The sequence below is a fragment of the Camelus bactrianus genome, chromosome 1 (genome assembly GCF_048773025.1).
Source record: "Camelus bactrianus isolate YW-2024 breed Bactrian camel chromosome 1, ASM4877302v1, whole genome shotgun sequence".
Lineage (NCBI taxonomy): Eukaryota > Metazoa > Chordata > Mammalia > Artiodactyla > Camelidae > Camelus > Camelus bactrianus.
Window position 1 is genome coordinate 82116809 of NC_133539.1, and position 25438 is coordinate 82142246.

General features: G+C 35.2%; 1 protein-coding gene across 4 annotated transcripts; it reads right to left on the reverse strand.

The window, feature by feature from the left end:
* Window positions 1-25438, reverse strand: SKIL (SKI like proto-oncogene). 4 transcript variants are annotated; one of them, XM_074367936.1, is made up of 8 exons: window positions 25040-25438; window positions 23176-23508; window positions 21749-22810; window positions 10635-10732; window positions 8885-9117; window positions 5562-5803; window positions 5042-5266; window positions 1-4386 (listed from the first exon to the last, which is right to left on the reverse strand). In XM_074367936.1, exons 3-8 carry the CDS (start codon window positions 22784-22786, stop codon window positions 4228-4230), a joined length of 1995 nt encoding a protein of 664 aa, XP_074224037.1. In that variant the 5' UTR covers window positions 22787-22810; window positions 23176-23508; window positions 25040-25438; the 3' UTR covers window positions 1-4227. The 4 variants fall into 4 exon arrangements, with proteins under 4 accessions (XP_074224037.1, XP_074224032.1, XP_074224046.1 ...); XM_074367931.1 differs by having other exon boundaries at window positions 21749-23508; window positions 25121-25438; XM_074367945.1 differs by having other exon boundaries at window positions 5111-5266; window positions 21749-23508.

Sequence of the window (25438 nt, forward strand, 5' to 3'; positions counted from 1 at the left end):
TTGGCATTAAAAGTTTTTATTTGGAATTTAATCCACAATCTATACAAGTTATTTACAAGGCATGAAAATGGAAAACAGCGCAAAATACAATTGAGGTATAAGCTAAGAGCACAGTATGTCATGTTTCAATAAATATAATTCAAAATTTGTAAACTAACTGACCAGATAGATGAGTCTTGTTTTATAGTAAAACCATATAAAATATTTATTTCACGTGAGGTAGAGGACAGTTTTGTGTGTCATGTAATGCAACCAACCACAGCAATTTTAACCATAAAACTGTACATCATTGGCAAAATTTTAAATTGAATTATGGTCAATGTAGTCAACAATTTGTGTCAATAGTTGCACAACAGATCTTTCATTTACCGCGTTCACAGATTAGAAATTCAGAAATAATTTAAGACTACTGTGTTGGCTTAAAATTATCAGGATAAATAAATACTTCTAATAGGATGGTTAAAAGCAAATATATTTTATTTCTTCCAAACTATAATTCCCCAAAAGTTGTTCAAGATTTAGCAATTCTTTTAGTAGGATTTTTTTTTTTCACTAGAACTACTTTAAGTATGCTGTGCTTTATTTTCAAGTGAGGTATCTATATTGAAGAAAAAACTTTGTAAATTTCTTTACATTCAACCAACTTAATACACTATTTTGTTTTCTGGGCTTAATTTTTAAATTTCAATTTTTACATTTGTTCATTTTAATTCAAAAACAGTAGCACTATATAAGACATTTAAGTCTATCACTAAAGAAACAAGCTCCAAATTGCATTATGTAATTTAGAAACCATTGAAAATGGGAAGATTTTACAAAAGAAAAAAAAAAACTGTCCTTTTAAACAAGATGCAATATAGACTACCCATATGAATTTCTTCCAATAATAGAAATAAATTTAAGCTGTTTAAATTATTCAATCCCACAATTTATAATACAGCAGTAATGTGTCCCTTATTGCTGACAGTTTCAATAAAAATAAGTAGTTTCAAGCACAGAAATAGATGTACAGTATGAGCACAACTTTCCATTATATTAATTTTTAATGTCCTGTCACGCAGATTAAATGTATAAGAGCAAATAAAAACGAGGATTCTTCCCTAAGCAATCAAAACATAAGTCATGGACAACAAAATTTTAGAAACTGATCAAAAACCTTCAGCACCAGCTTTCCTATTACTTTCAGGGAAATAAAACATGTTTTCTGTTACTCGAGTTGCCTTATCATTTTACTTTCCTTCAAACAGAAGCCATAGATGTGCAAATAAATTGGCTATTCTGTCATGACTTCTAAAATATATGGATAACCTGCAAGTATCATTGTACTCAGTCTATTATTTAGTAACTGATTTTTAATTCAATATGTACACATGATTTTATATCTCAATTGGTAATATATTAAATATGTTATAAAATTAGTTCAAGAAGCATAAAACATCCCAACTCTTCTGGACACAGAAATTCAAAAGCAAAAGAATATGCTTTACAAAACTAAAGCACAAGCCAAAATTATATTGTTGGTCAAATCCTTTGATAGTGTCCTAAGTTGTATTTGTGATATCAGGGTGGTTTAGAGCTTTCTCAATGACAGCAGGTTTTATGTTTCTATAGATTTGGTACCTTCTTCTCATGAAGTTTAGAGTATAGAAACTGTCGTCACCCAAATTAAACATCACTTGTCACCCAGTAAACTAATATTCTATCTTTTCTTCTTTTTAAAGATGCTCTAGCACTCTTGATAGGCCATTCCTTTAACACAGGTTTTTAAAGTAAATATTTTTGTATTTTTCCTACAAAGAATAACATTATAAAGTCTGAGGGAAAATCTGCTTTCCTGATGAATTGGCACACAAAAACTAACACCAAAACAACTAACACCAAAACAAACTTCAGGCTAGCAATCAACACACAAAATGAGCATGCCAAGAATAAGAGTAAGTTTATACGGGTATTTTAAGCAGAGGCCACTTGTAAAGTATTACAAAGTCTCAATAGTTTCAAGCTATGTGGTACAAGTTTAACTTAAAATGACTTTTAACTAGAATAGGCATAATATTTACAATTGACTAAAAAAAACTATTTTCAAAGAAGTTAGACAGAAACCTATGGCACATCGATGTAGCTTCTGGAAAATAAAGACTATACAATTTCACGTGGCAAGTTTCCCTTATGTGAAGGACCAGAAAAAGCAGTTCTTTACTCAATTTTAAACTAAGAGTTTATGAAATTTAAAGGTAATTAAGCACTGCTTAGAATTTTCAAATAACATATTTCAAAGATTAGGCAATTTATTTTAGAAGTTTTGAGTTAAAACCTAAGTAAGCTAATTATTTAAACTAAGTAACATAAGTAGATTTTGAGTGAATCAGAAAAATAAATGAAATTACAGGGCCTTGAGTTTTGTCTCCCAAAAAGCTTAGCTATGACACAGCTAATTTACAACTAAAATGAAACTATGTCATAAAATGTCTTTGTGATTTTTCTTTCTCCAGATAAAGATAAATAAGAGGTAATAGGAGGGCATGTCACTTTTAATATTTGTTCCTATATGTCATTTTAGACATGTGTTCCTCCTTGAGTAGGTTCCAATAATCAACAAAGTAAACTGCAGGGTTAATATAGTAAAATTTGAATGGAAAATAGAAAATAAACACTTAGACCACACTCTAGTGAAGAAACTATACTTCGAGAAGTATAAAAATTCTTTTAGGATATATTAAGTACCATTAAGCAAAATATGAAAATAACTGGTTAAATGATAACATCTTTATTTTTGAAGTTCTATATCATTAGAGTATCCATCACCTATGGTGGGAATAGTAAATAATCTTAATCCTAGCTGAATTATTTTAAAAACAAATTTAGGTCTCAAGTTATTTCATACAATACCTTACACAAGAATATAAACATGAAATTCATGGGATAATAATGTCAATTAATGGCAGATTCTGGAAAAGTCTTTTAAAAAATACATACTAAGAATTTTACCTAGTACCTGTTAAGCCAAGATTTAAGTAATATGAAATTTGCTATTAAAAGAATGACAGGCTTTCTGTGCAAAAAAAAAAAAAAAAAAAAAGTGCAGAAGTTGCCCCTCCCCCAAACTATGGAATTCCTTTGTCTTCTAAAAATTATCTAAAAATCTTTTAGTAGCAATAACTAAACACTACCAGCTGACTGTATATTCCTGATTTTGATATTAAATAGTAACTGAAAATGGTCCATTCGTGCAAATTTTGGTAAGACTTGACATTTAAACATACAAAAGTCCAAAATAATCTTCAAGGTGTTTAATATTTTACAATTTAAAGGAAAACAAATCCATTAAGGAAAACAAATCCATTATATAAATTGTAGTAAGACCCATAACTACATATAAAAACTGTACAGGAGGATTATGGATTGTATAGAAACTGATACACATCAATGTTATCAGTTTTTCTCAAGTACATTAATATTCTCACACCACTATTAACAACATAAACAGAAGCTCAAAAATTATTACATTTTATTCCCTCTCCTGAAGTTGCTGCATAAAAATTTTTTTCTAAATATAACCCCATTTAAACAAAAAAAGCTAATTATAACTGCTTCTTGTGTTTAGCAGCAGTGTGTAAGAAAGCATATAATCCTTCCCCATGGGGTGTGCTATAACCCTCTATGGACAAAATGTCTCTCAGGAGACATTAAATAGAAGACAATCAGTGGAAATTCATTCCACAATATTAACAAAAGCAAATTTTGATTATAATAATGAGATTACTACATCAACTTAGACAGGAGACTGTATTAATAAAAAACATGGAGATTCAACTCCTTGAGTGGCTCTATAAATGAAATATGAAGCCGCCATTGTATCTAAAATTGAGTCTGAAATATGGATAACAAAACTGACCACAACTATTTTCCACCACACAATGCAGCTTTTAAAAAGTATGCAACTGCTAAATTTGCATTAGAAATATAGGCAGATAATATTATAGTTGAAATCATATAGTACTGTTACTAAGCTAGTTGAAAAAAAGTTCAAAGAAACATACACTTTCATTCATTTGGAAAATGTAAAAATTGATGTACCAATATATAATCTCTTCACTTTCTCTGACCTACAAATGGATAGAATGCCTAGTTATTTCATGCAGATAAATTGTTCAGAATTCAATGACCAAGCAAACAAACAAAAATAAACCCTGTTGGGAATACACAGATGAATCTCTTTAAAGATTTTTATTCTTTAACAGTCTTTGATGATTTCAAAATTTGCAGCTTTAGTTCTTTTATCATCATCTCTAATTTCTGTCTTGCCTCCCGTTCCTGTCTGAGTTCATCCTGGAGTTCTTGCCTATCAGCCTCTGCATGGTCCAATCTCTGTCTCAGTTCTGCCAGCTGTGTGATTTAAAAGAGTGTGTCAGTTTTCACTTAGTTTTGTTTTTCCATTTACTCCTCACATCATGGCAAAGATCTACTTTCAAATTACTTTTTACAAAATGAGCTGTTTTATATATACTGCAATCTCCTGAACATCTAATACTATTAATCTGACTTTGACATAACCTTAAAATGAGGGAAAAACAAAGGGTCAAGAGAACTGAACCTAGAGCACGTTCACGATGCCGTAACACTTCAGTACCCCTCTCATCACAGCCTGCTCACACTGAGTTATTTGTTCATCTTCCCCAAGTTGTGAGTTCATTTTTGCTCCAGGGCTTGTGAACACAGTGGGCAACAGTTCATGGTTGTTAATTCATTGATTTGAAAGCACATATACTACATTAAAATCATATAACATTTGATATTCAGACAGCTAGAGATTTAGACAACTCAATTACAGAAACCCATAAAAGTTTAAAGTAATAAAGCAATCAAGGTCAAAAAATCATCTTAGATGATACAGCATTAAGTTGTATTTAATGGAATTCTCTATTTTGAAATCTAGTCTAATGAAACAAGCTTGAAAAAAAGTAATTTCTTTAATGAGTAAAGTAACAGCTTCAATTTCCACACTGAAAGGGCAACACTATACAAACTGAGTAATTCTTACCTGCGCTGCATATTCAGCCTCTTTATCTTTTTCTAAATTTGAGTCACAGGTACATTTCTGCTTCATTACCTGCTCCAATTTTTTCTCTAAGTCCTTCTGTTCAACATAAAATTCTTCCATTTTATGAGCATGTTCATTCTGCAAAGATTCGAGCTCTTTCTGTAAATTCTGCTGTTCTTCAGTGAGCTCCTTCATAGCTTTTGAACTACTCAACATTTCAACTTCCTGTAATTTAAAGAATCACAATACAATTTTTACTTTACTTCCATCATGTTAAAATTTTCAAGTCAGGAAAGAACAGGACAGAAAAAATCTAAAATTCCACTGTCATATCAATTCTACATAGAAGTAATTATCTAGAAAAATTATTTTCTCTAAAGATTTAAAAGTATATTAATCTTTCTGATGAACGTAAAACTGAATAATCTTAAATACATTTGCAGCATGTTATCATGACTTTTCTTAAGAATACGCAGAAGTATCTTTTCACAATGGACTATTATTTAGATAACAATTTTACCATCTGAAGTTGTTGCTTCTTCTGTAAAATTGAGTTCAGTTTTTCCTGTTGTTTTACGTAAGTTTTCATTACTTCCTCCATGATTTTTCCCTTATCATCCTCACAAATGACATCTTTGACAAGAACTGGAGATGAAGCTACAGCATCATGGTCAGCTCCCACCTTGCTTGTGTCCCTGGTTGAGTTGCAGGTAGTAGACTCAGGTTTCTTTTTACTTGTAGAATTACTCGAAACTGATGGATCTTTGAGAGGCAAAAATGAAGTAAGAGTATTAATATCACTCTGTTAAAAAGTAACTTGAACAATCCATAAATGAAATTAAGACGATAACCCCACTTACAAATAAAATAAAAGATAATAAAATACTTACGAATGAATTTAACAAAAGAGTATAAAACATGTACAATGAAAACTATAAAACATCATTTAAAGAAATAAAAGACTAAAAAATGGAAAGGCATCCCATGTTTGTGGATTGGAAGACTTAATATTGTTAAGATGCTATCATGATCTGAATGTCAGTGACTTTCAAAATTCACATGTTGAAATCGTAACCCCCAATGTGATGGTTTAGGAGGTGGGGCCTTTGGGAGGTAATTAGGTCACAAGGGTCATAAGAGCCCCCATCATGGGATTTATGACCTTAAAAAGAGATTTCAGAGAGCTCTACCATTTAACCACGCAGAAGACAGTGAAAAGACAGCCATCTATGAACCAGGTAGCAGGTCCTTGCCAGACCAAATCTGTTGGTGCCTTGATCTTGGACTTCCCAGCCTCTAGACTGTGAAAAATAAATGTTTGTGGTGTCAGCCACTCAGTCTATGGTATTTTTGTTATAGCAGCCCAAAGGGACAATGATAAATGGTAAAACACCCCCAAACTGATCTATGTTTTTAGTGCAATCTCTATCAAAATCCCAACTGGCTTCATGGCAGAAATAGACAAGCTGATTCTAAAACTCATATGGAAATAAAAGGAAGCCAAAATAGCCAAAACAATCTTGAAAAAGAACAATAAAGTTGGAGGACTCACAATCTCCAATTTGAAAGCTCATTACAAAGCTACAGAAATCAAAACTGTGTGCAGTACTGGCATAAGGATTGAGTCCAGAAATAAACTCATACTTTTATGGGCAACTGGTTTTCAACAATGGTGCCAAGACAGTTCAATTGGGAAAGAGAAGTCTTTTCAACAGTGTTGGGACAACTGTACCTATATACAGAGAATGAGGTTCATACCTTACATAAAAATTAACTCAAAATGGATCACAGACTTAAATGTAAGAGCCAAAACTCTTAACTGTAAATCTTTGTAAGCTTGGACTAGGCAATGGTTTCTTAGACATGACACCTAAAGTAAGCAACCAAAGAAAAACTAAACTGGACTCCATCAGAATCTAAAACTTTTGTTCTTCAAAGGACACTAACAAGGAAGTGAAAAGGCAATTGACAGAATGGCATATTATGTAGATAAGGGTCTAGTACCCAGAATGAATAAAGAACTCCTATAACTCAATAGTAAAGAGACAAATAACCCTACTTAAAAATAGGCACAAGATCTCAATAGGCACTTTTCCAAAGATTTGAAATGTTCAATAAAAGCATGAAAAGATACTCATTATCATTAGTCACTGGAGAATTGCAAATCAAAACTATGAGATACCACTTAACAACTACTAGAATGGCTATAATCAAAGACAAACAATAACAAGTGTTGGCAAAAATGTGCAGAAATTAGAATCCTGAGAAGCTGCTGGTAGAAATGAAAATGGTGCAACAGCTTTGGAAAATAGTCTGGCAGTCCCTTAAGACATTAAACATAGAGTTACCATATGATCTAGCAATTCCACTCCTAAATACATACCCAAGAGAAATGAAAACCTATGTCCACATTAAACTTGCACATAAGTCTTCAAAACAGCATTAGTCATAACAGCTGAAAAGTGTACATCCAAATGTCCATCAACTGATGAATGGATAAACAAAATGTAGTATATCCATCCATACATTAGAATGTTATTAAGCCATAAAAAGGGAAGAATTACTAACACATGCTAAAACATGGACTGAGAAAACACTATGTTTAGTGCAAGAAGCTAGACAAAAGGCCACATGTTGTATGATCTCTCTTACAAGAAATGTCCAAAACAGACAAACCCACAAAAACAGAAAATGTATTAGTGGTTGACAGAGGCTAGTGGAAAAGGGAGAATGGAGAATAACTTCTACTGGATTACAGGTTTTCTTTTGTGGGTGATGAAATGTTCTGAAACCAAACGTTGTGATCATTGCATACCTCTGTGAATTTACTAAAAACCACTGAATTGTACACTCTAAAAGGGTAAGTTTTATGGTATATGAATTATATCAACAATTTTTTTAAGTCACTAGAATTAGATAATTTGGCAAATATAATGCAAACATGGCATAATGGTACATTACTAATTATTATTTGACATATTTAAATCTAAGGGAAATTAAGTTTTAGAAAACCTCAAAATTGAAGTACAGAAACCCACTCCCAAGAATCTCAATTATCTACAGAAACAGGTACATGACTGTTCTGAGAAAGCCGTTCCAAGAAAGCTGAAAGAGCTGTTACACTCGCCCAAGCTATACGCAAGGTTTTGCAGCTACGCAGAGGGTAGCACAGGCAGCATGTGGGCAGACGTGTCTTGCTTGGTCCACGGTATTTTAAAAGGCACTGTGAATACACAGTTTTTTGTTTTTGTTTTTTGATGTCCAGCAGGCATTCTGCATTTATGCCGAATAGCCTGGCTCCCATGGCTGTGAGTTTTCAATCCTTGCTTATTCCATAACCAAGTTTCCCTGAGTCCTATACCTAACTGCTCTTACATACCCTTCTCTCTTTTTTAAATTGAAGGATAATTTACAATATTACATTAGTTTCAGATGTATAACATACTGATTCAGTATTTTTATAGATTGTCATATACTTCTTATATTATCAGTTAAATGGGTTCTCAGTTCATAGCAAATCGGAAAGACAATAAGGACCTTCTGAAGAAATCTGACAGCAAAGAAAAGGCTGGAAGAATCAAAAATAATCAGACAGAAGCCACTTGCAGTATGCAGCCATCTAGCCTGTGTATCTATCTCATTAGCCTCTACAGCTATCACCATGCTAGTAGAGCAGCTGAGCTTCCAAAGAGTCACTCAAGAGTTCTGAAACATGGTATTTTTTTAAAGACAAAATCTTTAATTACCTGGAAAATTCTCCTAAACAGAAATGCTCTTTGAAAGTGCTGAAAAAATGTGTCTATTAAGATATTTGATTTTAAAAGGTAAATTCTGAATACTTACCTAAGTGACTATATGATTCTCTATTTGTTTTTAAATCCATTTTCTCCTGTTCCTCCAGTGAGACATCTGGATACGACACTGTTTTTTGATGTTTCCCACTACTGTGTGGCTTCTCTGACTGTCTTGGTATGGATCTGCTTGCCTCTGTCTTTGCAACCTCTTTAGGCTGGGATGCAGCAGAAGTAAGCGACACATTTGGGGCGACCACTTTATCACACATGTATAAGTAGTAGCTGAAAACAAAGAATGGCAAAGTAAGATACATATTACATTTAGGTAAAAAGCAAAATATATTACATCTATTTCTACGGTTAAACTTTTTTTTTTACCAAAAGAGACAACATAACAACCCAGAAAATAAGGGTCACAGAAAAGAATTCTTGAAAAAGTTAGTAGTTGAGGCAGAAAGAACACAAGTTATTAGGATATTTTTGTTGTTTTACAAAAAGTAATTTCTGAGCACTAAGAAGATACTCTCTGGAAAAGAAAATCAGTCTCTTCTCTTTCCCTCAAAACCATATGAGAACGAAAACCATGAAGTATCTTTACAGAGTGATTCAACAGCCCTGAGTAGGTAAGGTTTATGCCAAAAAGAAAACAGACCATATACTACTTTGGAGGACTATTTCCTCGTCCACCCTCCTCCAAAGCAAGGCAGTCCTGTTCTTTGTGATGGTGAGGCTGATTCAGTCCCACACTGCATGGCTATGGCCTGATTCACCGCAGCCCCAGTGAGGAGCTCCCAGGGCCCTTCTTAGATAGCTTAGGGAAAGAACTAGCATTCTGAATGCTGTCCAGCTACTGGGCAGTCCTCCGTGGATCAAACCCCACAGAGCAATCTTCTGAAAACACTGTGGTATTGCCTACTTACTTGATAAAACAGCAATAATAAGTTGTGCAAAACTAAGATCAAAGGGTAACTACCCATTTTGCTCACAGCTCACATAAAATTGTTCAGGAAATTATGTGAGAGACTCATGGAACAAATTTGAGCTAGACATGTAAATACCATTTTACTAACTATAATCTGCTTATCCTTTAGCCAAAAGACGCAATCATTTAACTGACCTAACACTTCATTCTCTGAACTCTAAATAATCTCCTCTTATATCACATTTTCTTTGTACAGGACATCTGTATTTTTCCTCTCTACTAATCACATGAATTCTGAGGATGAAAACTCAGTATTCTGCTAAGAAAACTGACAAGCTTAATACTGCCCAAAGACTTACTTCAAACACAACAGGACTAGAAGGAACTGTAAGACTGAGATTCATCATCACTGTGCTTGGGGAGAATATACATGTACAGCAGCAGATTAAAAATTTAGGTTCAATAAATTAAAAGTTTATAATCCATGGTATATTTTTATTGAAAATATGAAAATTTATTTTGAGGGGTATTGTTACTATGAAAACTTCTAAGTTTCAAAAAAGTTTCTTTTTAAAATATCAAAGTTGTACACCACACTCTTGAAGAGTTGGTTTATCTCTTGAAGGGAAGTAAGGAAATTAAAAGAAAACTTTCATTTTTTTCACTTTGGGGCAAAAAGGAAATGATCCATTTTTTAGAAAAACATAGAAACACACAGAAAAGGTTATTTCAAATATGCAACACAATTTATAATTCATTTCATTGATTAGAAAGAAAGCCTAAAAATATATAATAAATTCCCAGGACCTAGAATAGTACCTGATGTATAGAGGTTGAACGAACGAATGAATGAATGAATGAGCCAATACCCACTCACCTGGGGTGTAAAAATGAATGTGTCTGAGAAACATGGTCACCTTCCTGCTTTATAACAGGATACCAAGAGTGTAATTCCATTCCTGGTGGTGTATCTATCTGTAGAAAAATGCAGAAGGGGAAAAGTTTACTAAAGGAAGATATGATGGTTAATTTTGAGTCAATCTGATAGAGCCATAGGCTGCCTCTGGAGGACATTGATGAGTAAAGAATTATGCTATTTAAGAATCATCTTCCTATTAAAATAGTAAGAATTCTCGTTAGAAAAATAATAAGACAGTCTTTCCTTAAACTACCATGTTTAGTCACTTAAAACTCAAGGAGACTGCTACATGAACTGTCCCGTCACAAGAAGGGCTTGAGTCAGCATGAATGTTAACATGGAACACCAGAAATGATTTCATCAAATACCATACTTACAGAATCTATTTTAAAAATCCATTTTAAATAATAGTACTCTGCAAATGTACAGCATTTGTAAGCCCTGATTCTTCTTCTTATTGCTACAATCAGCTAGAATATACCACCGTTCCTACAGTGTTTATTAGCATATTCTACTGAATAACATTCTACAGCAATAAATACTTTGCGAAACTTTGAAACCACCTTGTCTGCTAACGCTTATCAGGATACTACATTTCCTCGTAACTATGAAAAGCTCTTTCTCAGGGGGACGGAGGGTGGGAAGAGATAGACTGGGATTTCAAAACTGTAGAATAGATAAACAAGATTATACTGTATAGCACAGGGAATCACAGAGGAAAAAATGTGACAATGAGTGTGTATATGTCCATGTATGACTGAAAAATTGTGCTGAACGCTAGAATTTGACACAACATTGTAAAATGATTATAAATCAATAAAAAATGTTTTAAAAAAAAAAAAAAAGAAAAGCTCTTTCTAGTCCTAAAGGATGAACTGTACCTGTAAATAAAGGAAAAAAAGAAAGCAGCTGACTACTTAATGAGCATCTACCTCAAAGTTCATGATAAGAACTTTATACATCCTGCTTAATTCTAACAAATATTTCAAGTAGGTATAATTATCTCCATTTTACAGATCAGAAAACTAAGGTTCAGAAACTAAAAAAAGGATAAATAACCTGTGTTAACTAACTTCCTCATTTCATTTGTTTTGTATTTTGTCTCCCCTCCCCCCAAAACACATATTGGTAGGAGATAAACATTTTTATTAAGAATTACTGGGCAAGGAATTTGAAAGACTAACAAGACTACAAAATTATAGGGAAAAGAGTAATATTTTGAAAGGATCTGAGAGCTGAGTATTCTGTGAGGGCCTCTAGACTGTATGAGTAGAATTTGTTTTACAACCTCACAATCCTGATCAAGTATTCTAAAGAAGTTCAGAATCTGGGGCAAAATCAACTGCTTTTTTATAAAATAAAGCAATCACTTGTTTACATTGTTTGTCAGCCTATAGCTTAGTTCTACCATAAATCAGAAATGGAACCGACTGCTGGCAACAGAAATACTAAATGATAGATGCCAGGTGCCAGCTGACAGCCTAAGGAGAGAAGAGAATTACAAGACATTAACACAAAAACTGATCCAAAAAGCAAGACAATCTAAGGGTTTTATCATAGGCCAGGGCAAAAATTTAATACATCTCAATTTTTCCCTATACTTATCACAACAGAGTAATTAATGTTTCAGAAGTCTTGGGTCAATATGACACAGTTAAATTACAATCTATATTTATAGACTGTATTTTATATTTACTTATACCACATAAGTAGTATACCACATACATATATATACCATACGCATATACTTAGAAAGACTGAAAACTATTTAAGACATTTTAGAATTCATAAAAAAAGGTTTTAAAGCTTTAGTTTTAAAAACAGTGCTGAAGAGTAGTTTCATTATCTAGAAAACTCACTTAGGCATAACATTTTTCACACCAACACGGGGACAAAAGGTGCAAATGAGCATGGGTAAGCTCACTCTAATAAATCAATAAAATGTAAGATCGGCTTAAATTAAATGAGAATTTTCTTTTTTCGAAGGTATTTTTAAACTCATTATTTAGAAAATAAAGAAAGTTCCACTTTAAATCAGTTTTATATCTGAAATAATTCTGGATGTGCTGCCCAAGAAATAAACTGGTTCCAAATTTTTAAAATTAAAATTGCTAAAATTGATTTATATATTTAAAAGTTCTTCCTACTATGAATATCTGGAATCTCAAACTTCAGAATAACAAATTCTAAACTTCTTCAGCCAAAGATCTTGACTTGAAATCTGATTCAATTTTTATCAAGTTCATTTCAAAACTCTACAGCTTGATTTGTTTTACTTTTATTCATGATCCAAACTCAGTGTATCTTTGTTTCTATGATGTCTCTAAACTTCAAATGCCGCCTTAAATAATTGCTAGCACATTTGTTCATTTTTAAACATCCATCCCTTTCTAGTTTCTGTCCTTTATTTCGTTTCCTATTCTTGCACACACCCACTAAGGCAGTCAGAGGAGGAGTTCTAAAGAAACCCTCCTTAAAGACCACTTGGTGCAGTCCTCTAGCTAATGTCTGAATTCCCTATACAAAATCCCCGACAATTGGCTATCTGGACTCTGTCTGAACAGCAGCTTGAGGTCAAGGGCTGTCTTAATTACTTTTGTATTTTCACTACCTAGCACTATGCCTGGCATGTAGTAGGAACTCAATAAATATTTGCTGAATGAATTCTGACTGACAGTGTAGCTCATTAATTTCTAGGGTGGCCTCTTTTAAGGTTACTGTGCTACCACAAAAGTCGCAAGATAGTCTCTTTCACATTTAATACCCTTCTGTTCCATGAAGTACTATGAAGTGCCAAAGAATCCCAACAGTCTCTGGGATGTATTTTTAGAGATCAGATCTACAAAGTAAATGACATAAATGATGGGGAAATGCACAACACTAACCATGATAAAATGCTGGGAGTTAATTTTACTTAATATGCTGTGGTAAACCATAAACACATTTATAACAAATTATCCTAACTGCATGTTAAAAACAATTAAGAAAAGCATATATTATACAACAGAATATTCACAGGCATGCCAGATTTTCTCATCTACTCTGCATTTGTGGCAACATACAAATTAGATCTTCAAAAACATAACAATATAATTAAATGGCACAGCAGTAATGCTACTACTGATCAGGAATAAAAATTAGACACCAAGATACAAGCATCTACTGCCTTTTATCTTACCTTTCAATAAAAGACTAATTTATTCTCTTTATGTATTTAAACGTTAAAATAGAATACACTACATTACTTGGCAAAGAAGAGAGGCAGATCACTTAGTAACTTAAGTTAGAGTCTTAACATTTTAAAATACTCCTATTGTCCAACGTCCCCACCATTATCTACCACAAAATGAACAGATGACATCCTCATCTGAAACACATAAGAAAAACTTCAGACATATGATTTCATTCCAAAACCTCAAAACAACAAATAATGTCTATGAAAGCAAAATTTAAACAATCCCAAATTGTATAGTAGAAGAGTAAATTTTAAATAAGTAGAAATTAGAAGATGTTTTATTCAAATTTCTCTAAATTTCAACTTACTATGTTATGTATACAGAACCCTTTAATAATCAGATTTCCTAATTGTATTTTGGTACAATGCTTATTAGTCTCACAATGACAAATAATTTAGAGAACTTGATTTCATTTATAAAAAAGACCAATCAGCAATTTTATTACCACTTTCTAGTTATAAAAGCAATTCCACCCACTCAGCACTACTCATATACAAACTTTCCAATTTGCACTTAAAAAAACCAAAACCAAAAATAAAAATAACACAAAAATCAAAACCCTCTAAAATTTCCAGACTTATCTTCAATAATAAACTTGGCTTTTCATAAAAAATAAAATTTTTGCAGCAACATGGATGGACCTGAAGATTGTCATTCTAAGTGAAGTAAGAAAGAAAAAAAAATGCCACATGATATTGCTTATATGTGGAATCTAAAAAAAGGACACAAATGAACTTATCTACAAAACAGAAACAGATTCAGACATAGAAAACAAACTATGGTTACCAGCGGGTAAAGGGGGTGGGAAGGGATAAATTGGGAATTCGAAAATTGCACCTTTTAGGGAGTGATGGAAATGTTATTAACTATCTTAATCGTGGTGGTGGTTTCATGGTACACATCTTTCAAAATTCACCAAATTGTACATCTGAAACATTTATAGTTTACTGTACAGGACTCATACCACAATAAAGGTGTTAAAAAACAATAACAACCTTGGCTTTTAAGTGGTATTCCAGTTTGTAATTATGATATCAGATTAGTATTATGATCTTTAATTAAATCTTAATGACAAACATTGACTAACTAAAGAAATCCAGACAATGCCTTAAAGTATGAATGGGATTTCAAACCCTTCCCCCTCCAAAAAAAATAATTAAATTTTTTTAAAATATGTGGGAAATTATTTTTAAAAACAAAATTTAGAAAAACAATGATTTTTACATTTTGATATTTATATACCAGTAAGCATACAAAGCACTAGTAGATTGGTAAATTTCAGTCTATCCTTCTATAATGGTGTGATTACACAAAAAATAAAATATAATGCATATCAAATACACATTACTTTGTATGAGCCAAACATAAATCGTTAACCTCACTAAATACATGAACGAACACATAGTTAGGCAACAACTCCTTGGGTATAAAGCAAATATACTTCCCAGGCTCCTTTTACTGTGTGTAATACTAAGACACTCAAGTGGTCCATAAATGATTTCAGAAGGACACAAAAGATGCCCTACCAGACAGCTGCCAGCGACTCCTACTGAAAGAAACTGAATCTCTTAGAATAGGATCAGCTTTCCTCAATACTTTCAACGTGTTGTGAATGAGTGTTTCAAATACTGAAACAGGAATAGTGTTGCAAGGTAGCAAATAGCTACTTAAGAGATTTTAAGGCTTAGTTTTAGTGCCTGGCTTCATTGTAATTATTAGAATTAATCAACCTAATGCAAAACTGGAACAATATGATCCAAGCACCTCCACTAACTTACCAAAGATGGATCTGCAGGAGTCATAACAATGTCTGCTGCTCCTCCACGCTGCAAGATCATACCACCTACCTCACAAAGCCAGTTTTGGGGTTAAAAGTGATTAAAAATGCTCACAGGAAAAGCAAAGGCCCATGTTCCTACAATGTGCAACTATCATTTTAAATCCTTCATGGAAACAAGGCCATGTAAAGGCAGTAGCATGGTATCACTTACTCCCTTTAAAACTTGAAGGAAAAGGAACAAACTGACAAAAATCCTGTTAATTCCTGGGGCTTTATAATTTTTTTTTTATACTGGAGTTCTATAGTGTCCAGTCTATTTTATATTGCAATTACTCGGAAATTTCCATGTCATATATATCTTTTCATTAAAATATTTGTTGTCAAAAGTTTTACTCTATGTAAGTCTAGGGTTTTGCTTTTCTAGTCCATTTCAGTAATATACACTTTAAAAAAATTTATCTCAGTTTCTGGCCTTCAACTAATGTAAACTGACAGTATCAAAAGGTAAATTAATTTTACTATATGAAATGAACTGCATTTTTCATTTTACTCTATTTCATATATTTTTTAAATGCTGGTGACCCACTAAATTGACTTCTTTAATGCCCCCTTCCTCCTTCTCAGCTGGGCTTCTCAAGAGAATTAAGCCCAACTGCTCCAAAGCTTCCATTGTATGCAATGAATTAACTTCTCTCCAAAGCATTTAGAACGGTACTATATACCACCCCTTCTGTAAGGCTTAATTCTCCTCTCATAGATGCCTAGATGAGAAAGGCTGCATGGGTGACACACTGCAACTGGTCTATTGCTCTAAATTTGTAATCTGACACTATTCTAAGTGCGCTGTGCTAAAATTTGCCCCAAAGTATTATTTCAACAATTAATCTTAAATTAATAACATGAGTGCTCTACAGATGCTTTTTGCACAGATTTACAAAGTATCACATATGTAAAGGAATAAATTCCAATGGTGGTTATCACTCCATGGTGAAATTACAAGAAAACTCTGTTGTTTTCTTTGTACTTTTTAAGGATTTACTATAATGGGCCTGTATTGCTTTCTTAATCACATCAAAAAACTTTCTCAAAATGGAATAAAAGTGGTCTTTAATTAAAGTCTTTTTTTTTTTTAACTTTTGTATTCCTTGTCCCTATAAGATAAACAAAACATAGACTTTTAAGGTTATTTGACATCTCAAAATAAATTCATTACCAAAAATGAAAATAAAATGCTACTTCAGTTTAAAACTAACCCTGTTTTTCTCCTTGAAAATCACTGGTAGCTTTCTAGGGCTACTAAGGGTTTTCATTCACTTTCATACAAACCTTTATTAAGCATCTACCACGTTCTACATTCAGAAACTAGAAGAGGATTTCCCGCCCTAGGGAGCCTCCACCTAGTCTTTACATACGTGTTTCTGTCACCCATCTCTAAGTCTGGAAATTAAAATGAGTTTTAAACTAATTTTGTATCTTTCCTTTTCATTCCTCTTTCTGCCTAACATGGCGGTAATACTTTATTGAGGGATGGAAGCAAACCACACCTTTACAAAAGAGAATGGCTTAATTAATTATATTCTTAATGCGTTTTGTAGTCTAACAAAATCCTTACATTATTTTAATGTATATATATAACGTACATGAAACCTCAACAGAACAAAATGCTATGTGTGGACAAAATCAGGTTCAAGCCATTACTAACACACTATTCCCAAACTAGTTCTACCTCTTTACCTGAACAAATTGAGTTCTGGTTCCACACTTTCTACTTCGAGAATTCTAAAGGGATTCAAATTAACCCAATTCTTGAGTTCTTCCTTGTTCTCCTAGTGGCATAAATTATAAGTACGCAGGGCTGTGAGAACACTACTAGCTGGCTGCACGTTGATTCAAGTCCATCCTTTTTCTTTTCTTCCTTTAAGTTTCTTAATTTTTTTCCCATTTCTAACATCAAAAGGATACATTTCTAAGTTTTTTATCATAAGCCTTTTTCAAAATGTTAACATTTTTAAATGTTTTACCATTTTTTAATGGTAAAAATGATTAAAGGCTCCCTATTTCCTAAACCATGAGAGGGCACTATTTCCAAAGTCATTCTGAAGATTTCACTGAAATGTCCTTCTTCAATATATTTTATAACAAACCTGTTCTGCATACTTTCTTCTTGCATACTTCATTTTAGTAAGTAAACAAAACATCCAACTAGTATAACTGTTGTGTACAAACAACTAAAAGGTACATCTGAGCCCAACACTTAGTTACCTCACTTACCTTAGAAATATTTTCAGATAATTCTAGATAAACCAAGAAAATGTTTGGGGAGAGGAAAAATCCCCAAAAACATATTAGTAAATATTTCAATCATAGTTTGAAGTACTAGCCTATATTTCTAGACTCTTAACTTACAAAATTCTTTTACATCCATTCTCTCATTTGATCTGTTGTCTTACTCAACAGTTTATTTGCAAATTACTATGTTTACCAAGGGTTAAAACCATCTTTTTTTTTTAATTCCTTAACTCATTTAAATTTGCACTAAGAAATACACTTACAAGAAACAGCTTACAAGAGGGGAGAATTTTTTGTACTTTTATCTTTATTCAAATGACCTCTGCAGAAATGATGAACTGTAAGGAAAATGCAAAACTAAAAAAAGTGAAATGTTTAATAGGCTTTAAGAGGAAAATTTTTAAGTTGATATCTTAGATCATCTATTTGCATCACAGATAACCCATAGGGTTTTTTCCCTAAGCAGAGTAAAAACTGTTATTTTACTTACCTAAGAGCAGTCAAGTCTAAATGTTAGACATCTAAATTTTAACTTCTAAAAAAAATAAGGGCATAAGCCATCTTTATCTAGTGGAGATTGTCAGCCACATGGTGTTAACAGTAAAGAATCACCTACACTGATCTTATCAATTGACTACAAATGTGCTTTTCTAATGTGCTTGAAAATAATCTTAAGTAAACATCAACCTTCAAATTTTATTTACAAATGATCAGTTTGCTTAGTAACCTTTTTTCCATAGATAGAAATGTAAGATTCAACAAAATCAGAATTAGATCAAATATATAATACCCACTGAAGATTTGGGGAAAAAAATCAAGAATATAATATTCTTGTATATATTTGTGCACTGTAACATACAGTCATTTTTCTAATAAAAAACATGAAACACTCAAAAGATCTGAAGAGACAGTTTAATAACAACATTTTACAAAAAAACCTAGGCAGATCTAAAATCAAGACCTGTGGTGACCTGAGTAAGAAAAAGTTCAAAATACTATACCTCTGGTGTCTACAAAACACAGTCAGTTCTTCACTTAGAGCACTGACCTTATACCACTTATTTCCCCATCTAAATATAGCTCCTAACTATGCAAAGTAAATATAGTTTTTAGCTAAGCAAATAGTTGATGATCATTACTAATATAATTTCCATCCTTAGAAATAATTTAACAGTTCCTGTATTTCAAACAACTGCCTACTGAGTTTGAGGGTTTTTTTAATTTGAAAAAAATATTCTAACTACCTTAAACATATCAAATTACATTCATGTTCACACTAAACATCAGGTCCTTTAGATTAGAGATTAATATATTTAGTATATTCTTTAATTTTTTTTTTAAGTGCCTGCTTTTACTTTTTAAAGTGAGTTCCTCTGGATCTGTTTGGTTTGTTTGGCAATCAACTCAGTGACTCACAGAAGGTAAAATGTTCCTCAGTCTAGGACTCTCTCCTTGCCCCCTTCCCAGTAAAAGACACTAGTCTACACCCAAGTGAATAGAGTCTAAGAACCATTACAGTAAGGTAAGTTGATAAGAAAAGTTGTTTCTCAAACTTCAGTTTCTTCTACTGAGTTTGCTTTCAGCAAAAGTAGTGATAATTACTAGGCTTCAAGTCAGAAGACCTCCATTCAACTCCTGATTCTACCTCCTACTAGATACACCACTAGGAGCATATGACCCATCTGGGACTGGTTTCTCATCTGAGAAACCTTGTTCACAGATTGTCAAAAAAGAAATTTTGAGGAATAATTTTCAAAATGTGAAGTGGCAAGCACAGTGAAACAATCACACAAGTATGTACTACATGTGAACCCCCCCCAAAAAATCTTTCTTAACGGTTTGATTACTGGTAATTTTCTTAAATTTCCTTAAATTGCTTAAAATTCAAATAAAATTGGAAAAAAAAATACCAAAAGTACACCAGAAACATCGTAGCAAACACTGTAAAAAATAACATAGTAAAAAGATGGGAAAAAACCTCACACCTTCCCCAAAAAACTGAGTAGAAATTAATAAATTCTGAGACAATAAAGGACTACATACAGATGAAGAATGGTTTCAATTTTAACCAAACCCTAGCACATTCAGTTTCAGTTAAGTAAATTCATCACCTTTTTTTTTTAACCTTTATCATGGTTCTCAGATATTTTTTCTCACAAATAGAGCAGGAATAATAGGCAAAGTAATTTATCTCCAAAATGTTTATGTCAGAGCAATCAAGACTGGACCAAGATTATCTGGCAAATAATGTGGCCACCTGTGGACATGCAAGAGTACAGCTCCTCATCAGGTTGGGGCAAGATATTAAAAATATCAAAATGGGCATTTCACATTTTGAGAATATAGGTAATTCTAAGCACAACCTTCAGCATCAGACCAGGCCAGCTGTTAAGTCCAGCAATGTGAGAACTGGCTTGAAGTCAATCCTGCTTTAAAATCAGTTAATAACTGCGCCTGAACAATATAAACTTACCTAGTAGCCACAGGAAAAGAATTTCGAAAAAGTACAGACCCTTGGGAATCAGCAAGTAGCAAACTACTCTGAATTCACATCTGAAATTACCGCCATTAAGCTTCAGAAGCAAATCACTGTCTTAAAATGACACTGTAACTAAATTTCCCTCAAAACATGAAAGGCACCCTATTACAGCACAGAACACCAAAACTTAGGTTCTTGCCCAAGCTCTTATCTTGCTATAAATAGCCTTCAGTCATTTAATACACTTCATTCATTTCTTCTGCGAAGTAGAAAGGGCGAGATTATGTCAAGAAATAAAAGCTAATAGAGAAAAAATTAGATTCTTCAGATGAAACGCGGCCAACTTTCTGTGGTACCAATCAAATAAAATCATGTGTGAAACTGCTCAAGAACAGTGCTTGCCACATTTTAAACACTTAGTGTTAGCTACTGATCTTACTCTAGTGGGAAAATATTTAAAAACCAGATCAACAAACTGAGTATTTAATAGCCTAAACTTTGTCTATTAGCTAGGCATTCAAACTCTTAAAATGAAGTTTTGAGTTTAAGCCTATTAGATAATGCAGTGGGCAAGTAAGTTTAAAATCTCTCTGCTGATATTAATATTTATTTACTCTAAAGTAATCTTTTCTTTATTCTACCTGTCATAATTTTTTAAATTATTTTATTCTTTAAAAATTCTTGGTGACTAGAATCATAAATTCTTCAGATAAATCTGTCTTTTCCATTTGTTTCCAATACTGATCAAGTCTGAATATCCAATTACAGAAACAATGTCAGAAATCCTAAACGTACCTTTGAAAAACGCTGTTTGGAACCCACCACCAGAACTGTTTTGGCTAGCTACTATACCATTTGCAAATGGAGATAGCACTAAAGTGTAAATTGTCTTGAGTCCTAGGAAAACAACAGATTTAGTCATCAAAAAGCAGGATGTGTGAAAAAGAAAAAGGACATGGCTTGAGAAGGAAGTCCCAAATCCTCCACTCCCTGGCTATATAATCTTGGGAAAGCCACTTGATCTCTCTGAGCCTCATTCTCTTTATCTGTAAAATGGGAATAATCCCACTTCTCTCAGTAGGGTATTTAGAAGATCAAACACACACAGGAAAGCATTTTATACCCTAAAATGTATAACACAAACATATTACATATATCAATATTTTTGTTGTTGCATGAGCAGCAAGATTCTTAACACACAGCTTAAGTTGCATTCTAACAGACTTGATTTCAAGGTAAACCATAACCATTATTCAAAATTACTATTAAAAAATAAAATAAAACTTGCCTTGGACTGAGTTCTCTTCCCATTTCTCATGCTAAACTTCTCCTTCATTTCTTCTAAAATTATCTTCAGTTTCTTTTCTTCAGGTGTCCCTAAGTATTTTTGGTTCACATGAAGATAGCAATGCCATTTGGCTGATTCAAAGCCCCAGTGGCAAGTCCTTTTGTCGGGTGATCTGTGAGAATGCATCACAAATGTCTGGGGTGCAAACATTCCACAGCACTCCAGACACTGAATACATGGAGAATCAGGCTGAACATAAAACTGGGGTGCAAATAAACCCTGACATTTGCCCAAGCATTCATGTTCCACTTCAAAGGCACTGCCAGTTTCCTTTAACTGGGCCAATGAGTTTTTAGCAGGAAGTATACTACCGTTTTGAGGGAAAGTGCGTGGCCGCAATAAAGCATTACATAGTCTTTGTGCATCAGTTAATGTGATCAGCCCACAGGATGGGGCATTGAATGGAAGTATTCCCAGGACCTTTAAGATATGAAGCTGGTCTGATGTACACCTTGAACAATAGATGTACAATTCATCACACACTGTATTTATTTGCTGGAGTGAAAATTCTCGGAGAACAGAATTTAAGACTTGGGGCAAACAGAGTCTCTTTTCTCCTCCAACCTGAAAACAGGAAATAGACTCCCCTTCCAACACAGTCTGGGTGAGTTCTGTGGAGCTATCAGAAGGGATGAGCAGTGGACCAGGAAGAACCTGAGGAGATGGAAGAGGCAGAAATACAGTAGGTGACATGCTTTCTTGGGAATACCGAGCAGAAAATGCGGCTGGTCCACCCAGAGAACTCTGACTACTTAAATGGAACTGTGCCAAAGTGTGTTTCAAACTGGGATTTAAATGTAAAGGTTCAGGCACAGAGGCACAGGTTCGCTTGACATGCTCTTCATCAGTTTCCATTGGCGCTTCATAGTCATCCAAGTGTTCCTTCTTTACTGTTGGCATCTTGTTTATCATCATTTTTCCATTTGCATGAATGTCCGTCATCATTTTTTTCACTGGAGGGCTGCCATCATCTCCCATTCCATTCAGTTTTTTATTTGAGCCCTGAACCAAGGGAAAATTTGTTTGTAGGTTTTCCATTGCTAAAAAAACTACTGGTTTAAATAAGGAAGTCTGAGATTTGCATTGTTATTTAGTTGCTTATCTGAAGAGAGAAAAGCAATGTATACCAATACTTATGGTAACTTACTCTCACAGAAAATTTAAGTTTCCAGAGAGATTGCCCTAAACTACTCAATAGATTTTGCAACTTTGTTTTGGTTCTGCTTATACTGTAGTGTAATTTCACTGCAGGTACTATAAAATTTCTTACTTTATGTTTAATAATAAAGAAAATAATTTTAAAAGGCACACCTCCAAGGAAGCCTTTATTTCTAATTCTTCAGATATATGTATTAAAATAAAGTTACCAATTCTCTCAATTCAAGACGTCCAGGTTCAACGCAATGGTTTGGTTTGGTTTTAAGCACAACACGCAAAAAGTCTATGCAATTACTTGTGTCAAAATAATGCACTCAAATTTAATTTTTGGCACCAAGGACACCAAAGGTGGGGGGGGGGGGTATCTTCTCCAAAAATGATGATCTGTTGGTCTGTGTGGACAAACTGAAGACTTGTATAAATCTTCACACCAGCAAGAAGAGCCTCTGACTCTACTTGAACGTCTACAATTAAAAATGAAATCTAAAGAAAAATTGTCCAGTTATCTTCAAGGATTACTGTTAATTCTTCTTTTAATTAATCTGGAAGAGAAGAGGGGTTGGGGGGAGAGTTACATTTGAATTTGCTCCAGAGGCCAAAGGGTCAGTTTGAAACTAGTTTCTTAATCTTAAACTGAGTTCACTTCACCAAAGGTGACACTTGAGTGATTTCTTTAAATCTAACAGTTAACTAGAAGAATCTTCATTTAAATACGAAAGCAATTTGAAATGGGTAAAGGGAACAATAATATCCCTCAAAAGGGTGAGGACTATTCCAACTCGGAACAGGAAGAACCTCAAGCAGAACATCTCACCCAAAATTCAGTACTACAGGCTTTCTCAGTTATGGCTTTTTAACTAAAACAATCTATTACTTCATCTCTTAATTAAAAAAAACACCAGTTTCTTCCAAAAAAAAAGAGATACTAGTTAACATATCTACCATATGTAACTAAATTACAATCTTAAGTGTATAATTCCTCTAGTCAGAGTATGCTATTTTTCCGGAATGACTGTAGGCAAAAATTAAGCTTCCCTTTAAAAGGTTAGAGAATTTGCTTAATGGAAGCCAAAAGCTATAGACTCCACTCCTGGGAATCTCCATCCTTGAACAAGACTAATCCGGGACAAAAACCACAAGGCAGACAGACCTCACAAAGAATGCAAATGGAGGAAAAGGGAAAAAGAAAAGATTCTTCTTCCACTTCCTTCTACAGAGAAAATCCAAAAGAAATTCAATAAATAGAAACGTATGCCTCCCAAACTCCGAGAAATTTACCTTAAAACAGACAAAAAGGGTTAAGGGCCAAGGCCACTAGCCAACGTACTGACTTTCGCCCACCACAGGAACACCTCAGCCAACGCAGGCCAAGGAAGAGGGCAGAAGGCATGACCTAGAATGGGGGAGCCCCCAAACCGTGAAATCCTCGGCCCACACAAAGCCACTCACCCATTTCATACTCCAGGGGGAGGCGGAGAGTGGAGGGCAAGGAAACAGTCCCGCCTTGGGGTATGCAAGGTGGCAGTGGGAAGTGGAGGAAGAGGAGTCCCCCAACCCCCACCTGCGGTCTCGGAACACCCCAGTGCCCTCCCAACATCGCCCCACTGAGGGGGCCGCGAGGAGGACTGTGGAAATCCCCCGCGCACCCTCTCCCCGGGAAGTTCTCGGGTGTTACCCCAGCACCCCTAAGTCTGCGCCTCCCCTCGCCTGCCCAGGGCCAGAGGCAGAGGGGTCAGCGCGCGGGTGGGGCGCGGAGCCGGGATCCCCGCGCCGCCGGGCGCCGGCCGACCCGATCCAGCCCGGGGCATCCCTGCGGAGCGCAGACGGGCGGCGGGGGGAGGGGGGCGGTGACCGGCGTCCGGGTCTCCGGGGTCCCGACGGCTCTGGTCAAGTGCAGCGCCCTGCCCCTGCCCGCGTCCACCGTCCGGGATGGGCGAAGCATTATCTGCCGTGGGACACCCGCCCCGCGCCACCCCATGGCCCCGACCCCACCCGGGACCCGCGCATCCGGACCCCCGACTCCGGCCTCCAAGCCCGAGGAAGCCCGAGGAGCTTTGTTAACTCCCCACTAACCTCCGACGCCGCCGTCGGGCACCCCAGGGGCCGCGCGCCCCTTGCCTCCCGCCGCGTCACCCCCGCGAGCCGGGGCCGCACCTGTGCCCGCCGCCGCCGCCGCCGCCGCCGCTCGCTCGCTCCCCTCGGCTGTGCCGGCGCCGCTCCGAACCCCACACACATCGCTACACACAGCCCTCTGACGTCACCGAGCCCTCGGCCCGCCCACGTCACTGCGGAGACACACGGCTTCCCGCAGACGCCGCCGCCGTCTCCGGCCGCCCGGGGGAGAGCGAGGGCGGCGGGGGGGAGGGGAGGGGAACCGAGCCAGCAGCGACACCGTGCGCGCGCCCTCGCCGCCGCCGCCGCCGCCGCCGCCGCCTCGCGGCTTCTTGCCCCTCGAGGACGCGTGTGCCGTCC